At 40.8% G+C, this 19894-nt stretch overlaps 1 protein-coding gene across 1 annotated transcript in view; it reads right to left on the reverse strand.

Moving 5' to 3' along the window:
• PHLPP1 (PH domain and leucine rich repeat protein phosphatase 1) overlaps nt 1-19894 on the reverse strand; it is a 67319-nt gene that overhangs the window by 17224 nt on the left and 30201 nt on the right. Inside the window, exons 7-11 of the mRNA XM_009709764.1 lie at nt 17728-17930; nt 16007-16067; nt 13981-14076; nt 9984-10139; nt 806-1006 (exon numbers count right to left, since the gene is read on the reverse strand). Of these exons, the coding sequence (XP_009708066.1) occupies nt 806-1006; nt 9984-10139; nt 13981-14076; nt 16007-16067; nt 17728-17930 (717 nt within the window). The remainder of the gene's footprint in view (nt 1-805; nt 1007-9983; nt 10140-13980; nt 14077-16006; nt 16068-17727; nt 17931-19894) is intronic.

Genomic DNA, 19894 nt, shown 5'->3' on the forward strand with positions numbered 1-19894 from the left:
AATGCTACCTTTCAAATTACTTATTTTGCTTACATTCCCCCTGCTCACCAGCTCACTTTCACTCCTTTTCCTCCTTTCTCCCCCTTTCTTTCAACCCCAGTTTCTCACTTCATCTCAAATTTTCCCCTCCACCTTCCAGCAGCCCACTCAGCCCTTCCCCCTAATTCATCTCCCTCCCTCTCCCCTTGCTGTTGAAGCCCAGCTGCTCAGAACATCACACAAGGACAGAGATGTCTCTTCCTTTATTTATTGTCATCTCATTTCCAAGGTTGTATCCCATCAGCTTTACAGCACATCTTACACTTGAAAGATTTCTGATTAAAAGAGTGAATTGAAAGTACAGAAATTGCTGCCAAGGCAGAATCTCCTTCTGGAGTGAGAGGATTTTTCACTAGTGGAGTTTAGTCCACTTCCAGGGGATGTTTCCCAATTGCTATGCTCACAAACCTCTCGCAAGGAGAAACCCACCAGGTATAAGCAAAGTGACCAAGGCAGGGGAAACAGAAGATCTCCTTGCTTGACTTCAAAAGCATACTGTGGTCATGCTGAATTAGTCCAGATGAAAAGAGTTTCAAGCACAATCAAAACACGCCAACTAACACGTAGCACTCACTCGTCTGTGTAATGGAAGAGAGGGTAGCAACATGCAAGAGGGCATAGCAGGTGAATCCACCTACTGCAGTTATCGCTACGTTCAAAACACAGCCTGTGCCACCACATTTCTGCACAGTTTAGTTCTTGCTGTGAAAACATTTCATGATGCCCACCCATCTGTGGGCCACAGGCAGTGAAACCACTTACTTACCTCGCAGGGAAGCTCTGTAGGCGATTGTAAGCCATGTGCAATATTTTCAAGTGCGGATGGCCTGTTAACAAGGGTACGCATTTATCTGTGAGGTTGTTATTGGTCAAATACAACTCCTGCAAGATGCTATGGGTTTCTTCAGAAAGAGTGGCTGGAGGAAGCATTTCCAGTTTGTTGGCAGAGGCATTAAGAAATCTCAGGCTGCAAAGAGAAGTTGCATAAGGGGGTTCAGTGAAACATCCTGCAGGTTTTGTCTAGAAGTAAAAATAAAATCTCTGTTTTTAACTGTGAAGATAGTTATAAAGCAAAGGTCAAAAGCAACAAGTTCACAACAACAGAGAGAACGACCAGAAGTCCAGCACTAAATGAACAAAACTTCTGATCGCGTTTTTAAGTGAAAACATTTGTATGAACAAAACATCAGCAAAATGAGTACATCAAAATGCCTCCATCCCTTATCAAGACCTCAGTACCTCCAACATTACTACAGATATACCTACAGGTAAGAGCAATAACAAATCGCATCATTTCCATGTTCACGGAAACATGAACATGGAAATGAATTCTGAATTCATTATCAGTGAATGATAAATGAAAAATGAATTCTGAATTCATTATCAATGAACCATGAGAGTATAGCTGCCCTTCAAGCAACTAAAAGAAGTCACGAGTGAAAAAGCCAGCCAATTTTTCAGTATTTTAAATACTGGCAAGGCTGCAGACAGTATTTTGTTTAAACCTGCAGGCCTGAAAGCAACTACAAAATATGAAAAAGTATTTTTTGAATATTTGGATAACAAAGGATGCACCAATCACCAAAAAAAACCAAACCTGAGACCAAGCAATAATTTGCATTTTAGATTTTAAAGAGAGACGGTGCTAACAGTAAATTAAATTAAAACAGTTACATACTTGTTTGCTGATGCATGCAGCAAGACAGTCAGATCTTGATGTAGCTCCTGAGTGCCCTTCCCCTACTCCCCAAAGTAGCAGAAGCCCTCGTCAATATTTTCTGCAGTCCCAACACAAGCAGCAAGGACTGAAGAAGCACAGAAATTAAGTTATTCTTTCTCCCTCAAAGGACTTTTTCCAGGATAGGAACAAGACCTGTTGAGGCATAGGCACTGCCCGCTCCTGCCAGTCAAGTTTTGCAGGCAGAGTATTCATGTTTCTTCAGGGGAGTTTGGTGATCACAGCAGCACTGGAGGAATACACACTGTAGGCATCTTGAGGGCCAGAATTCACACAAGCAATTCCACAGAAATGGAAAAATAAGGCTATTTATCCTTTAGTAACCAACTCTGGCGTGACCATGCCTTTTCAAGAGAAATAAGACCTCTCTCTTCCTTCCTTCCCTTTTCAGAAAAGGCTGCCTTAGAGAACTCACGATACAGAAGTAAGTGTGTGCCTGCCAGTCTGCCGCGACCGCGTTCAAACCAGGCTGCACTGCTCCTACCAACTCACTGGGACGGGCAGCTGCAACGGGCAAAGTTGCATTCAAGCAACAAGACTCCGAAATAAGCGAGCTGAAGCCTATAAAACCACTGATCAGAAGACAAAAGGTTAGTGCGCTCCTGTCATCGATCTTAAGAGAAAGTGATAAAATATTGATAGCTTCTCCCATGCACGCAGGAATCCACACTGACATTTAAGGTCTGTTAATGAATGAAATGGATTTACAAGAGTTGCGGCTGGTTGACACTTGCTCAGCAGCAAATAAGGGTCAGACACGCTACAGAGGAGTCACGTGGAATGCCAAAGGATTAAAAACCCCACTATTTCCATTAGAAGCAAAAATCTCTCAGCACTGCACAGAACTGAAACTAGGTTAGTTGTTTTAGACAGACAGAGGAGTCCACTTCAGAGAAACAGAGTTTAATCCTCAGGCTCATTCATTATTCACAAGGGTGGTAAAACTCCAGAGGAGGAAGGGAGGAGAGGGAGGATTAATACAGAGAAGGGAATAAGCATCCGAAAGGGTTTTAAAAATTATTTATTCTAAAAAGATGCTGCTCAATTTCACCCTTTAGCTATAAACTAAAAATACATTAAACTTATTCAAAGTTAGATTATTAAACTGAAGCATACCACATCAACGGTTCTTGTACTTTAATTAAACCCCAGCAAGCACACCTATTGCTGAAGTATAGACAGCTATTACTTTGGCAACTTCAATCTAATATGCACGATAGTCTTCTCTCCCCACAAAAAAGGCACTTTTAATAACATTAAAGCCACAGTATCTTTTGTACCACTCATAGCACAAAATGTCTGTCTTCAGCTCAGCCTTGAAAGGCTTAAGTAATAACAAGGTTTAAGGCTGCTGGGAAAAGTGAACTTTCACAGGAATATGATAGGGATAAGGAGGCAGCGAAACATCCCCCAAGAAAGGACATGTTCTGCTACCTTAAAATACAGGAATCTGTATTTTATTTATGTTCTTGCAAGCTGCAGCAGAATAACCTGGAGTGTTTCACAGGTACCTTTTTTTAATAACCAAACGGAGCCAAACAGATAACCTAGAGATCACTCTATGACTATGAAGTTCAGAAGAACGTAAGTGCACTCAAGTACAGCTAGCCCAAAACACAGCGGAAAGCTTCGAGTAAGAAAAGGTACATTGCTCTGATAAAGCTGAAATGAATACAGTCTACTGAAGCCATTTTAAATTCAAAAGAAAAATTAATCAAACAAGAGCTTTTCTGTTTTCAATAAACTTTCAACATTGGTGGAATACAACAAGAAATTTCAAGCTGTTCCCTCACTGGTAATAAAAGTGGCCGGAATCTGTGTATTCCTGCCAAAAATAAGTTTTGATTCATATATTTTCCAATAGGGAAAGGAGAGAGGAGAGCTATTCCTCTGTACTCCCCTGCCTTTTTGCCAAATCTTCCAGAGAGTGATATGACAACACTGGAAATAAATTCCCACCATCCTGACCTACAGTTTAACGCCTTGATGTGAACAAGGTTTACGTGGCTAGCAAAATCTTGCCAATGGTCTAGAATGGGAACCCTGTGGTAGCAGGGTATCCCACCTACCCCATAACATAACAACTCACGGCTGGGTAGCACTCAACGGTCAGGTTCAGGCTAGTCACATACTCATCTCCGTCTGTAGCTGACATCATGAGAATTAAATTAAGTTTTTAAAAGAGCGTACACTGCTTATTCACATGTACCTTGTGACCAGCTGTTAAGTTAAAATGACAAAAACATTCTGAAACAATAATTCTTTCAAGATATTCTCTGGATTTAAAAAAAGAAAAAAAAAAAGAAAAAAAAAAGGCCGGAGGGGGACTACACCACCATTCTTTGAGCAAAGAACAGAACAAACCAGCAGACTGCTACTGCCAAACCTTTGTCAATTCTCTGCTATAATCTTATGTCCGCCCTCTCCTCCCCCCCCAAAAAAAAATCTGTACTTCCCCATCAGGTTTTCCCTCACACTGATTTAGCACAGAAGTCCTCCTCCAGGTTATTTCCACTCCCCTATTTCTTCGCCCTTGTGCAACGTGCCAGCAGCTACCTTAGAAGGCACATCTTACAAATGCCCTCCAGAGGAATGGAAATTTACTTGGGCACAACTGTTCCCAACTCTCTTGTGCATGGACCTAAACTGATTCATGTTCCTTGAAGATATCCCACTTGTATTACTTATCAGATGGAAGTAGAATGTCAAGTATTAAAGTTCAGTCCAAAATTAATTGTTTCCCTTTCCAATTCCACCCACACACTATACCACAAGCTCATGAAAAAAAGTACAGCATCACTACAAAAACCTGAATTCAGCAGCCTGCACACATACCAGAGTATAATATAGCAAGAAGAGCATGAATTAACAAGTACTAAAAGTGGCGGAGATTGAGGAAGAAACGAAGGCGCTGGCAGGGAGATGCCAGAATTCTTCAGCTTTGACAAGGTGCAAATTCTCCTCTGGGGTAATAATATAAACATTGATCTCTGGATGGAGTAAGTCACCTTTGGTTTTATGGGGTATTAAAGTACAATCCCTTACTGGATTTAACTTGTCCAAGAGGCAAAACAGAAAAAGAAACTGTCCCAAAGAATAGGCTAGAATCAAGGACATGGATCCAATTCAACAACACAGACCTAATATGCAGTCACATGCATTCCCTATTTAAACCCAGAGGATTCTGATCTCAATTTGAACTTCCAAAAGCAGAGGAAGAAAACCTTCTCCTAAGGACTGCAAAAGGTTTGAAATTTTTTTAACACCAATGCCTACCTCTAGCACACACAAAAGTTAAATACAGACAGTTGTGAGAATACAGCATCTCCCAACTCCTCATCATTTTCTGAGGTAGTTTGGCAAACTTGGCTTGCTGGTGAGACACAGTCACCCCTGAAAAATGCAAGTCCTCCAAAAAGCTTAGGAATGTTTAACATTAAAAGGAGCAACACAGACAACTGCGTCCAATGGTGAAGCAGCAGCAAATCAAAACCGTTGTGCTTAGCTTGAAAGTACTGATAAGAGTTGGAAAGAATACTGCAGCTGCAAAAAGAGAATATGCAGAGAAATCAAGATCTCCAGTTTGGCCTGTGCCCCAAGATCTCCATCAGCACAGAGCAATCAAAATACAAAATTTCTTCTTCAGTCCCTTCTTCTGCAGAGACATGCCTTCAATTTCTGATCGCCTAATCCTAAAATAATTTATGATTGAGGTAGCAGGTGTGTGAGGAAGAATCCTGTAAGCTAAGTGTGTCAAGCACGGGAAAGTGGTGGGGGGGGTGGCATGGGAAATCAAGGCAGTTTTGCCAGCCTGTGCAAGAGAGGGTTATTTCTTCTCCTTTAAAAAAAAAAATAAAATAAATGAAAGGACGGAAACATTCCAGTGAATCCCCTTCCTGTTGATGGACTGCCAAAAAAAACACTTAACTGCTGCTGTCTCCTCAGCTCTTACTTTCTAACCTACCTTTAACTGTTTTCATTGACTGGGATTTCCCCAGTTTCTAATATATCTGCTTGCAAACCCTAACCTACCAGCAAAGAAACAAATGCAACTAAGCATTTCTGCAACAAAAGTATGTGCATCAAACACTCAAATAGCTCTTTGCATGCATTTGACTTTGTTTCCTGCCTCACTTCTCCTGCATCCACGACGGAACTGAATACTTGCATCAGAAAGAAGCAGCCCCACTGGGTGGAAATAGCAAATGTCAAAGTTTAACTGGGTCGCCTTCCAGAACTCCAGCAAAAAACCACACCCAAAACCAAATTAAATCAAATCAAAACAAACAAACAAACAGAAAATCAAAACATAAGAACAGCTGAACAAAGCTGAAAACAAGAATCATGCAGAGGAGAGCCTAGATGGGCTCTGAACAGCTGACACGGGCTTAACCACCACAGCTGGTCACTACCAGACGCTACAAAACAAAGCCCAAGGTTTAAGCTGTGCACATCACAGCTACACTTCTTCACCACACAACTGCTTTAAATAGGGTTAATACTGTTTTACGGGTTTATACTGAAAACACTCATACTAACTGGAAGCTTAGGCAGGAGGCAAACCCTCACCCTTCATCACTGCGTCTCCGTTTTTAAACCCCCCTGACCACTGCCACTGCTTTTTTTATCATACACAGCTAAAGTTCTTGAATCCTTGCCCATCTTATCTGAAGAGCATTTCGTACAACAGTTTTCATGCCATTAAATGGTGGTTTGCTGCAAACTGGGCAAGGAAGGCAGTAAAAAGTCTGTACGAGAATCAGACAGAGCGGGAAAGGCATCACAACAGATGAAGCACTGGATAGAAATGAAAGGTTGCAGGACTGCAGGTACACAAAAGAAGGTTTGGGACGCAGCTTGGGACTTTTCCCCATTAGCCATAGCACTTGCATGAATTCTCTGTTTTTGCAGCATCTGGTAATGAGAAATGAAGAGATTATCTGGCTGCCTCTGTGGCGCTCATCCTGCCAAGAAAATCCCCACCCTACAAGAGAAATCCTTGCTAACATGATCAAGATGTGCATACTTTCAGTGCAATAAACAGAACCAAGTTCTGTCTTGGTCTGAGAAATGTTTCATAGGCTAGTCCTCAATTTCTCCTCGAGTAACAGTTTAAAACAGAAAATTAACTAAAAAGCAGACCAACAAAATATCCCTAAATTATACTCTTCAGCAGTGAACGACACCTTTTCACTGTTTTTTTGAAGGATTACAGCAGAAAAAGCAATGTTCATTGATTCTTCTATGAAGAGAACAGAGGTTTTTCAGTTTGTGTTTTTTTTTCTTTTTTTTGCGAAAGTGATATTCTCTCTTTGTGCACCAATTTTCCTCCCTTCCTCAGATGTTCTAGATGTCAAAGCCCACCAGTGTTTGTGCTGAAGTTTGCCCAAGGCACTTCACACCCACTTTGTCAAATATTCAGGATTGAGAAGGAGAAAGCGTTTATAATTCACAGCATGAGACTTCATATCCAGACAAGATATCATCTGTCAGATGCACAGACCTGAGTACCTTTCCAAAAAAATAAACTAATCTTTTCAAGGCTGCAAAAGGTAAGCCATTCTATGGAGAGATAAAGGTTCTGTAAGGTAAAGTGATTTGTCCAACATTACACGCTGGGTAGAGACCATGGAAGACCACTCAGGAAACCCAGTTTTCTTGGCACGTCTGGCAGTACAGATTGTGCTTCCCAGGGAATGCTTGGAGAAGAGAAGCATTTTACCTTTTCAAAACAAAACAAAACAAACCCCTGAACGCCTTTCCCTGGCCCAGACCCATTTCTGTTGACACTTAGCTGCTGACAGATACAAACATTTGAAAACAAAATAAAAAGAAAGACGTCTCCTGGAGGAAATTCCAAACTTAAAACTCGGACATTGTGCACTAACCTGCACCGCTGTTTTCCTTCACAGGTATCACTTTTGTAGCAGTCATAGGAGCACCAGTATGGACAAGGCATTTGCAAGCCAATTCATCTAAACCAGTAAAGGGGGAGGGAATAAGGGGGAACCCCCCCTCGCCCCAAGCCAACTGCTTCTATTATCACAAGTGAGGGAGGCTGCAGTAGGGATGAGATGCCGGAATGGGTAAGCTCTCTTCATCTCCTGCAACGGTACCTGACTTTGTTAACAGCCATAGAAGACTTGGAAAACACGTGCCCTGTACTGCTTGAAAGCTGCAGAACATCAAAGCTGCGGGGGGGGGAAATCCCCAAGCCTGAATCGGCCATTTAATACTGTTATTCAGTATATTTTTTAATTCTACTTCTTCTCAGCACACTTTTAGCAAACTTTGGGAAATGTAGCCCCAATCATGGGTTTAGCCTGTACTTCTTCATTTTGGCATCACAAAAAAATAAAGAAAAGCTGTCTACAGTTTCTTAGTTCAGTTTAAAAAGATGAGTTGTTCAAAAAAAATCAGGTTCTCTCTAACTGCCAAAATTGCACTAAACTACATCCTAGAGTTACAACCTGTTTTTTTCATAGAAATTTTACAAAATTATTTCTCTCTCTCTGCTTTCAAAGATGCCAGTACCTTTCTGAAACTTACTTACATGTTTCTTTCCTTTCCAAGTTAACAGATGGGAATTTCAACTTGGGACGTGTAAATAGGTTGGTTTTTTTTTTTTTACCTAATTTTGCAACTTCCCGTAAAAAAAGCTTTTTACAAGGTTTCATTTCTGAAGTTCATACGATCTCTAATGTACAACAGTTTGAAAAGTCATTCACAAGACAATTATAGCTGCTGATCTGAAACATTCTTGCCACATGAACAGGCTATGAATTTCACCACTTTTAAACAGAAATGTGCCGGATAACAGCAATTATTGCAGTAGTAACATTGCTAAGTTTCAATGCTTTGACGGTACTTTTATGTAAAGTCTCAACTGAAACAGTAAATTAACATCAGAATAACTTCGCCGACAATCAACTTATTCCAGAGGTCGTACCCTACACAGGCTTGAACGTGGACAGGTATGCAACAGTGGTCTTAAAAACAACAACAAAAAAAATCTAAGTACAAAAATTATTTTAAAGGTTCTTTACAGCAAATCAAGGCTGAAATGTCATATTGATTTCCAGAATCAAAACCCTGTCCTAGTAAAGTTCACCTTTTGAAAGATAATTTTTAACCTAAATGATAAATTCCTCAGAACACTGCTGCTCAAGAAAGCCAAGTTAAGAGTTTATTTAGAAACCATTTCAACCACCAACCTAATTCTCCAACTCCAAATGCTGTGAATCCCAGGAAATGTAACCAGAGGTTCACGACAGAACGAACAACAGGATAAAAGTAGAGGTTTCACGATACTCTTCATTGGGTGAGGAGCTGTGACAGTGAGATCACCACTACTTTAGCTTCTCCACCTCTTAAGAAACCCAGGAGCTGTGCATTCCTTTTGCCACAGCTAGGATCAGAAATAAACACCCACAGCACACAGTCCCACTGCCTGTTAAATTACGCATAGGTTGAGCACTCAGAAATCCCGTGACTACATGTGGAAGCACAGAGGTACAAGGAACACTGACACCAGGCAGCCCATCCACCATCCCCAGACTATGCTACCAATCGCCCATATTTCAACCACAGCCACTTTACAGGGTATGTTCCTATTCAGGAAGAAAGATTATGAAGACTCAGACTAAAGTAACAGCAGCATAAAAATAAGAATCCAGAAAGCAGATCAAGTGGTGGCACCACTTAAATTAGTGACAAACATTTGAGAAGGATAAAAAAAATTCACAAAGCAAGGACAGGGGAATAACTGAGTTACTCTGACAGCCTTATGCACAGATTTTGTTTTGTTTGACAGGTATAAATAAGTTCTAGCCTCTGACTGAAGGGGGGGAAAAAAAAAGCTTTCACACTCCATCAAACAAGCCTAAGAAATATGTATTTAAAGAAACTGCCACTAACCCATCTCAGTGTATGTAGTAGAAAATAGCACGCACTTCACTTTACAGCTAGATTTCAAGAAGTAGGTATTCAGCAGTAGCTTCGTGGGGAAAAAGAAGCAACCATATAAGGCAACAAAACCAGAATAAAAGGAATGTGTTTTGGGGAGTTGGGCAGACATCTGTTCTTACCACACAAGGCTTGGCAACTTTCAAATTAGGAGGACCTCAGATTACCCTTTCAGCTAGGAAGTAACACAAAAAGCAAGGTTCCTCACATGCAAATCTAGATCAAATTTCTTTATATTTACCTGTCTGCTTTCAAAAGCAGGTTAGATGGCAGTTCAAGGAGCTGGTTGTGTTGCACGTCCAGGACCTCCACTTGTATTCGCTCGAGCCGATCTGGTAGCCTTCCTAACATGTTATGTCCTGCCAGCAGCTTACGCAAGCTACTATTGTAAAACAACCTTAGAGAAATAAAAAACACCAAAAATGAGAAAAATCTAAACCGAAGAGTTGCTTTGAGAATTTAGGTGTGATATCACAGTTCATTAGAAGAAAGTGATTCAGCCAACTGATTAGCAGACGTGGTATTAATTACGCACAGATCCAAGAATGTCTTCCCACTCTCCACCAACTTCTTGAAAAGGTTGTTCAGAGACAGGGAAGGAGGCTTAAGGATGATTCAGGAGTGAAAGTAGTGAGAAAGGGTTATCTTATTGCACTGTATAAAACATGAATGTAGAAGCACGACAGTGAAGGAGGTAATTGCTAACAATGGCTGCAGAAAACTGCACATGTAGGATCCCCTAGCTAATGGAAGAACTTCAGCAGTGTGGGTGAAATCACCAGTCGCCCCACAAGCTTCGTAGTGCTCTATTCATCATGTGCTGACTCATAATCCAATGCAACTCCCCACCCCCCCATTCTCCTTTTCTGTTAATACCAGACTAACATAAAGCCTCCTTTCCAGTTCTACAGCAAATGAAATTTATCTAATCGGCTTTGCTTTCTTGAGCTTTTACAAGCGATAGATGACCTGGAGTCCCATCCCCCTGCTCCATTTTTGGGGGGCTGGGGGAGAGGAGGGCAACGTAAAGAGACAAGAACAAACAGTCGTTTTGATCAAATAGTAAAGTTAAATTTTGCAGTATAAATAATGTAATAAGGTGTTTAAAATCTGCACCTAAAGACCTAAAAAAATGAAGCAACTCTCCATTTTGAACAGGAACCACTTCCAGTAAATTAAGAAAAAAATATTATTCTTCATCTGCCACCTGTCTTACATTCCCACTACCGTATTGTTTAATTTGGCGACCCTGTGCATCATGCTGACCTGTTTCAAGCAAAGATTCTCAAATTACTCAGCATTAAAGCAAAAATCTTCTTCCCTCTGTTACAATGACCCAAATACACATAAAGAGCCTCCCTGCCCCTTCCCTGCAATACATCAGGTCATCAGATTATTGTGCCAAAACAATCAATGAAGTATGCTGAGTATTTTCCCCTTGACAGATACAGTCATACGCCGTATCTGTGTGCCAGTGTTAACAGTTATCTCAGTTGGCTGGATCGTCTGTGTTATGACCATGGATACAAGTCAACAGCCAGCTGTATCATTCCAGAAGGCTCAACACAGGGTGAAAAGACTTACCATACAGTGATAAGCATATCTATTATGTTTTCATCATTTAACCATTTTTGTTTCACTCCACTATTACTTGAAAATCTCTCTCAGTTACAGATTCGCCTTTCCATTCTATTTCCTTTCCTATTCAAGGCTGGTCACTATCATCAACATCAAACATTACAGGAAAAAGCAGAATTGGTTGACAGTGTCTCCAGAAAAATTTATTACTTTGGAGGTTTTTTTTGGATGGGTGGGATCAGTGCCATTTAAAAAAAAAAGTTCAAATCATGGCAAAATCCTTAGCAATTAGCTTTTCCATGAAAATATACTTTATAAATAATTCAGAAGAACCAAGTAAGTCTTTGGGGTTTTGTTTGTTTGTTTGTTGTCTCTTAATTTCCAAGGTAAACAAGCACCAAAGGAACTGGGCTGCCTAAAGAGAGACTGAACCACCAGCTCCTGATGAGCCTGGCACACCTAGTTCTCAAGGTGAGGGCGGGGGGAACTAGGACGCTGGGACTGCTCTTCCCTATGGGCAGCTTTCCCACATGCTCAACTCCCACTGGAAGTTTTCTTGGGATCAAAAAGTTCTAAGGACAAGCACGTTGCTCAGCATCAACATCTTCTGAGAAAACACAGTTTGGTGAAAGCATTCAACAGTAAGCAACTGTTCAAGAGAACACAATGTTGAATACAAATAGATCTTTTAAAAAAAACAGCCAAAAACGAACACAAATACATACACATATCTGTTCACTGATGGTGGTAAGGTCATTTTGGCAACTCTTAAATGAAGCATTTCCATTTTCTTTGGGGAATCTTTGACAACGTCAATTTTATGACAATGAATTTGTCCTGCATAGCTAAGACTAAGTACCCTTTTTTGTTATTTTCCAGTACTTTTAAACCAGAAACAGCTGCATTACAGCCCAGTGTACATTGTTCCCATTTTCTTTAATTGAGACAAACATTAGCACACAGTCCTCTATCTCAACCGCTTCAACTCTTTGTCTTCAAGGATTGTTTTTCTGTTTCAAAAGGCAAACACACGTAGCATCAACTTTATTATGTTTATTCAGTTTAGGAGCAACCTTCAGTGTTCCAGGAAACTGCTGGTCAGCCAAGGCTTTAACATTTGTGGTTAGAGTTGCAAGCATCCTTCTAGGAGAGTCCTGCTCACTCATTTCACAGGTTTTCAGAGTGTTATTCTAAGCAGAAGGAAAAGCACGCAGCAGTGCACATGAACACACCTACTAGGCACTAGTATTTACCTGATATTCAACAGTAGGTCCACATGCCTGAGCCATTTGCATTTGAATCCAGACCCAAATTTCCCTAAAGTTTAACAGACTTTCAAAGCCTGTGTTTTGAACTGGGCCTTAAAACCAAGCTGACTTATTAGGAGCTAAGCTATCTAGACACATACTACAAAGAAAAGCTTTCAAAGATAAGCTGTTTCCTGGGGTTAATGATAAGATGGCAGGAGAGACAAGTGGGATGTTGACTGTACCTAATTTCAGCTGATCATTAATCTCCCAAAGATATCCGGTATGCCTTGATAGTCTTTGCTGTTATGAAGTGCAAATGAAAGGCAAATGAACTTTTGCTCCCCCCACCTTCTGAGTAGGCACAGTTTCACTTTGTGTGAAAAAACAGAGGGATTGATAGTCTGCATGTTAGCCCGTTAGTTTGCTCATTAAATCTCCTCACATCCTTTTCTGCCCACATTTCTGAAATCTATTCTCTTCCCATTTCTGACACTAAAACTGCCAGTTTACACCATATGGCACATTCATCTGACCCATCCTTTTTGGTTTCTGATGCTCTTCTGTGCTGTACAGCTCCATAAGGAAAATATTTAATAGCTCATGATATACTAGCTGTCTACGATCTTCAATGGCTCTGCACATCCCTAAGCAATTTCACCCGTTGTGCCTAGTATGTTCTTCCTCTTTCACAACATCTCTTTTGAAGCATACAGAGCAGTCAAGAATGACAGCTCTCTTCCAGCGAAGTCAGGGACTTAAAAATTCTCAATACCAGCACCTGACCAGTATAGTCACCTGGAATAGGTCTATCTACAAAAAAAACCCCAACACACACATAAGTGATTCGTTATTTAAACTCAACTCCTATTTTCCCTCCTGTTCACTAGCTTTCCGATCATTTGTATTTATCAATTTTAAGTTTAGGTTCCTGGAAAAGAGAACATCTTTGTAGCAAAGGTGATTGCTCTACCTGCAGGAGTTTGCTTGTTTGATGAGGCTTTACCTTCTCCTCTCAATCCTTTTTCACTCAAACAGGACTGTGACCTGGAGTCTCTAGGCACCACTGAAACCAAGTTACAAGTTCTGGATCTCTAAACTCATGCAAAGTTGTGGCTGTAAATATTTAATATTCAATATTAAAAATGAAGGGCTTTCCTGTCTGAACAGCCACATGAACAGCTTCAAAACTTCCACCTGGAGTTCAAAGGCACTGCTTTCTCTGCATGAAAGTAAAAGAAGAAAGGCTGGGTGGAAGCTTGAGGCATGACGACACCCCACAAGGTAAAAATAAAATCAAACAAAAGATAAAACAGGCCTGACAGTCACTGGAACAAGCTAAACACTGAATCAGCAATTATTTCTGAATTGCTTATCCTGCTCCACATTGTGCAACTGGTCTGCAAGACTCACCGGGCAGGCAGTTCGCGTATCTGATTGTGGCCAACATCCAACACCTCCAGTTTCCTGCTGTCACATACCCACTCAGGCAGGTTTTCCAGGTGATTTCTATGAATAAAGAACACAAAGAGGTGTAACTAAATGATAATCGAGATGTAAAGGCTATTAAGAATAGACCCTCAAGAGAGATATAGATACTTGCAGGAAACAAATTTGCTACACAGTATGTTTCCTATGAGATCGTATCGCTCCTCCTTCTCTAAGTGCACTACAACTGCAGTCAGGTCCTGAGTGAGGGGGCAAGAAAGCTAACAGCATTATTATCTCCCTAGACATGCAGCCACGAAGAAAATCGAAAAAGTTGCTTCCAAATTATTGGGGAAGAGGTATTAAGAGTATCAGAGTATTGAGGATGAAGAAGTGTCTCTGTGGAGAAGAAAATCTGTGAGACACTCCTCAGAAAATATTCACAGTTGAACCACACCTCTTCGATCCCCCATAAATTCAACTCTGAAACTCACTCAACCACTCTTCAGCTATCTCACTGCACAGAGCAAAATCTTTTTTTGTGCATCTTTAAAGTCAAGCATTTTGCTTTTCTTGCATGTCTTCACAGAAACTAACCCTTCTAAAAATTAAGTTCTTAGAGGTAAGTTTTTCGAAATATTGCACTGAAAACATGCAGCTAAGCACAGTGGGGCACCCATGTATCCTGCCTTAAAGACAAAAATTAGCAGCAAAAAATACATGGAGGAGATTGTGTGCATGTGCATTCACATAACCACTACTTCATTAAGCATACACAGACGCAAAATTGTGCATCAAATAACATCCAGGCACTCGCGCACTTGAAGTTCAAGAATAGGACCCTTATACACAGCATGAACATAAATCAATGTTCATGCTCATTCATGTACTTGTATCCTACAGTTTATTCATGCAATAGCCTTTAACCAAAATATGCGATAGCAACCCAACCCCTCTTATCTTCAGATCGCTTCCTTTTCAGTCTCAAACGGATTTCCCAAATTCCAAGCGAGCCAAGAAGCTAAAGACACTCCACTCATGTAGTTACAATGCCATCACTGAACTAAGGCACAAAAAGGGCTTTGTGATCAAAATCACGGATTCTGCACCAATTTCATGTACAGCTAAATGGAGAGCACAGCTTTACAAAGAATGCTTTTCAATAAATTACAGTTATTTAGTCACACCTGTGTGTTACATTTAGGTGCACAATGCCAGTGACTCATGGCTAACCAAACTCTGAAGTTGATGGCCACGTGCCCAGGTTAACTCACTAATTGTTACCATCACCCTCAACAGCTTAACAGTGCTTTAAGCAGGCTCTTTAACGAATGAGATTATCACTTCAACATGCAGATGGGTAATTGCTTAAATAAGACAGACATTAAGCATATGTATAAAGTGTTTTCCTAATTCAGTCCTTAAATTGTAAAACAAACTAAAACACCCCCTTTTCCATTTCTTTCCTTATCCCAGCTCCCTCGTTAAGGTGGGATTTACAGATGAATTCAGATGGCAACTGCAGACTCCCCTGCAAGCAGCCAGGGCTGCAGAGACCAACAATGAGCTGCAGGAGCTGCCAAACTGACGAGTAAACTATCTAACCATCACCTAGGCTGGGCTTGTGACACAGACATATCCAGAAAGGAACTTCTGTACGTGTCTGATATTGGGGCACGTTTGAATCATCGTGTTGTATCTCTATAAGATAGGAAATCTTTAAATGAGGGAAACACTTTGCCTTTAACTATAAAGGCACATTTTGCTTTTATCACCAAAAAAAAAAAAAAAAAAAAAGTAAATGCATAAAAAGGAAACAGGGAAGAACTGGCCAGTAGAAAAAAGCCATCCTCTAACTCTGAAAATCAGACTTCTCATATCTCTAAGTCTAATTCCTCCCCCCACTCCCTCCCAGTAGAATACCAGTGAATGTCATTTTTCCATAGGCCTCATTGATGTATATTTTACAGGCCCAAGCAAAAAAAAACCCCACAAAACAACATACTCTTACCTAGAAACATCCATATAAGCCAGGCAATTAGGAACTGGATACACATCAAGGTGAACAAGTTCTAGGGGGGGGAAAAAAAAAATAAAAACAAAAGTGGTGATAAAGATTTGCACCTAAATAGCTGTTCCATAAGTTACTTTAAGCAGTTAACGCCCAGAGATTTCAGAACAAGTCAGAAACCTTAAAAAACTTCTGAGGATTTAGACCTTTGTGAACTGAGTTTTATTCCTTTATTATGCTCGAGTACATTTGCTATACTACATTGTACTTGCTATGACAGACACTGCATAACTGATCAGAGAGGAGAAACTGTAGGATTTGAAAAGTTTCAAGGCAAATTCTCATTTTCCCATTTTTGTCCCAGAGCTGTAACCTCACCTCCGTCACCCTCTGCCCAGAAGAGTCAGTCACAAACCTGCTCTACTTTTTTCCACTGGTCACTAATGGTACAGGCACAGGAATGGAGATTCCCCACGCTGGAACAGCAAGCTACAGAATACCCCGGAGTACTCCAGGTCATGGCAAGATCCAGAGTATTTTTCACTACATTACATGAGCCTTTGCAGGCTTGCCGAGTCCCTGGTTGCAGGCAGCCTTACAGTCCTTTCATAGTGTCTCAGCTACTGCTAGTATGTTATATTTTGATTGCTTCAATAATATTTCATATCCTAAGGTTTTTAGGTAGCGAATGCTTAGCATTAAGGTTGAAACAAAACCAGCAGACATTTATTTAAGCCTACAGAAAATCCCCTAAAGTGAAAGTGTAACAAGCATCACGGTTCCTTTGGAAGATGAAGACTAAAACAAGGGGGCTGACGGCACAAAGACAGGGTAGCCAGGAGGAACAGCAAGACCAAATAGGCAGTGGATTGCAAGATACGGGTTGACTTAAGCTCTCAGCTCACATTGCACAGCACATGCTCAGATTATTATGTTAACTTTTCTCAGCTACAAAGATCCTGGTATGAATACTTCATAAAGGCACCAGCTTGGATATCGTTAAGATGACAGCCTTTTAAAGGCAGTTCAGACTGTTCATCCAACTCACAGTGCTCTCAGCTTGCATTTTGTTTATTCCACACCAAAGTACTCCAAACAATAAAAGTGGTGGTGCAAACTGAGTATTTTAAGTAATAGCAGCTTCCAGAGACAGATCAAACAAATCCTATTCATGGAACATGGGAGTTATTCAACTGGAAAAGATTGCATTATTTTTATTATCGAATACAAATGAAGCTACTCATTACAAATTTCATAGCTTTCTGGCCAGAGTAAGCAGCCAGAGGTAGTAGCAAAACTATACATTGTTTTAGTCTGTCTCACAAACAGCCACTTGTTCAAACTTTCTCGACTCTGGGGAGAAGCAGTAAGTTCCTTATTTGCCTTAGTAAAGCAATGCATCAATACAACCCAAAGAACTGGCAACTTCAAGGCCCCTCCTTGGTGCCACAGAGAGGAATTTCAGCCCAAATTCTAAGATTTTTACAGTTTTGAGACCTCCAGATCAGTATCCCAGTGCTATTTGAAAGTCACTTCTGAAGCTCAGAACTGTCAGTAGCATAACGCAGCACATGTGAAACCCTTTTATCCAAGGGTCACGTCAAGAGCCTCCTGATTCCTCCTGATTCCATGCACTGCACTCCAGAAGCAACCCACAGAGAACCAGGTACCAAACCCAAAGTCAGATGACACCCCCACAGCCGCCCTGAAAATGCACTTACCGTTTGAGGAAGCGTACAGCGCTTTGAGAAAATATCCACTGATTTTGAGGGTTACCAGTTGATTCCGTTCACAGTGTAACACTTCAACGTTGTTAAAAACTGTTGCATCCAGCTCCCCAAGTTTGTTGTCTCTGAGATCCACTTGGGTAACATGATGCAGAAAATCTATTTCACTGGCCTCCAATCTCCTAATTGAATTCAATCTTGCAGACAAAAAAGGAGATTAAGTGTAGTTACGTGGCAGGTGCCTGCTGACAAACGAATGCTCACTCTACAGTCAGTTGCATTGGATTAAACTAGCATGCCTCCAAGGTTCTGATCAAGGTCGATTTTAAATATTTTCCCCTTTGTTACAGTACTTTAAAAGCAGGATGGATTCACTCTGTTGTTTTATCCATCATGACAAAGGAACGATGACACCAAGCTCCTTTCTAAACTACTTTGAAAACTACTGATAAAAAGCTCTGCAAGAAGGTAAGTAACACTGTTATTGTGCCTATAAAAATATAAGACAATCTGGCTGTTATTTGTGCCCAATAGTTTGGAAAAGAACAAAACCTCTACAGTTCCTGCTGGCCTATCATGAGCATCTGCTGAAAAAACCTGGCAGATATGAGTAACCTGCAGATATTGGAGTCTCTTCCCTTACTGAAAGGCCAAATTGAGATTTATGAATTCCCATATATACGCCTCCCGCATCGCCGTGTTCTACAGCAAGCAGATTCAGAGACCTGAAAATGGGTGTTGAAAGAAAACAAAGCAAAACCCCAAGACGAGTGGGTCTGTCAGATAAAGAGAACAGGTTTTATCACATCTTCACTGCAGTGCACTGACGCTGCCAATACTCGCAATTTCCCCAGAAGTTACAACTGAATGAGATTATCCATAACCCAGTAATATTGGAGACTGCAGAGCACTCCAAAGAGTTCAGTTTCAAATTCCCAGCTCTGACTAGAACACTAAAATCAGTATAGTAACTTCTGCTGGCCCATTAAGTCTTCTTAGTGAGGATAAGGGCAAATACCTACAGTTCTGTTGTTGCTCTTGCTTTCCAAGAGTTGCCCTCTGTGTTTTCAGAGTAGGTACATTTTCCAGTTAAAAGAAAATGGGTAATACGTCCCCTCCACCACCACAGCCTACTTTTTCTGTTTTCAATTTACAAGCAGCGCTTACTTCTGATTTCACTGAAGCAAAGCACTTCACTGTGCAGCAAGTACAGTTTACAAACATGTTCGACATTTACTATTCCAGGTAGCGTTACAAAGAACCACTGTTCACTGCTCGGTGCAGAAAGGATGCGGCAGACAGCGACAGGGCTGAACTGCACCACTGGAACTCATGGCCAGCTCAGCCACAGCATCCCTACTCTGAGGCTAATTTATTTATTTGCTTTTAACATACATACAAACACAGACATATTTTAGCCCCACCGTAAGTGCTTCAGAATTCATCTATTTTAGCTGTTTTCTTAACTTATGCTGGCCCTTCCTTGACTGCAAAGTCTGACAGCTACACAGCAGTATGGTACACTAAGTTTTAGCTGGAGTAGCTCAACTAAATGGTTCCAAATTTAATTGTTATTTGGATCTCATGGTCCAGGCTCTGAACTGAGCCTTGCCCAGCTGATCACAGAAGCTGGTTTCCCCAAAGACCATAAGAATAAAGAACGACCTCATACCGGAGCCATTTGTAATAAACATCTGTTTAGACTCTGCCAAGGGCATCAATAAAATAATGTTACCCACGGTGGACTAGGCTTTTTAACATATCAAAAAATATTAAAATATCTACTTTTGTCCTTTCACCTTCACTGCCCTTTTCTTCATCTCACACATCTGCAACATTTCAGACAGAAGCTTTCTGGGTCAGGGACTACATATTATATTAACACTGCAGCAACAAGAACTGCAGGAATCACCAGTGTCCTAGGCTCTGTTTTGTTTGATCTCTTGCTGTAAATATTAATTTCCTCCCAAACTTACTCTCCTGTCTATTGATCCCCCTAAACATTACCTCTTCCCCAAAAAGAGTGTTAAGTCATGGCAAGTGCTGTGAGTTACGCAGTGCCATCAAAAACACAGTTCAATGCACTAACACAAGAGATTCATACCCACGGGCTATTCTGACAGCCACAGAGAAACCGTTTCAACACCAATAATTTAGACCC

Source organism: Cariama cristata, unplaced genomic scaffold, assembly GCF_000690535.1.
Source record: "Cariama cristata isolate BGI_N322 unplaced genomic scaffold, ASM69053v1 scaffold21190, whole genome shotgun sequence".
NCBI lineage: Eukaryota > Metazoa > Chordata > Aves > Cariamiformes > Cariamidae > Cariama > Cariama cristata.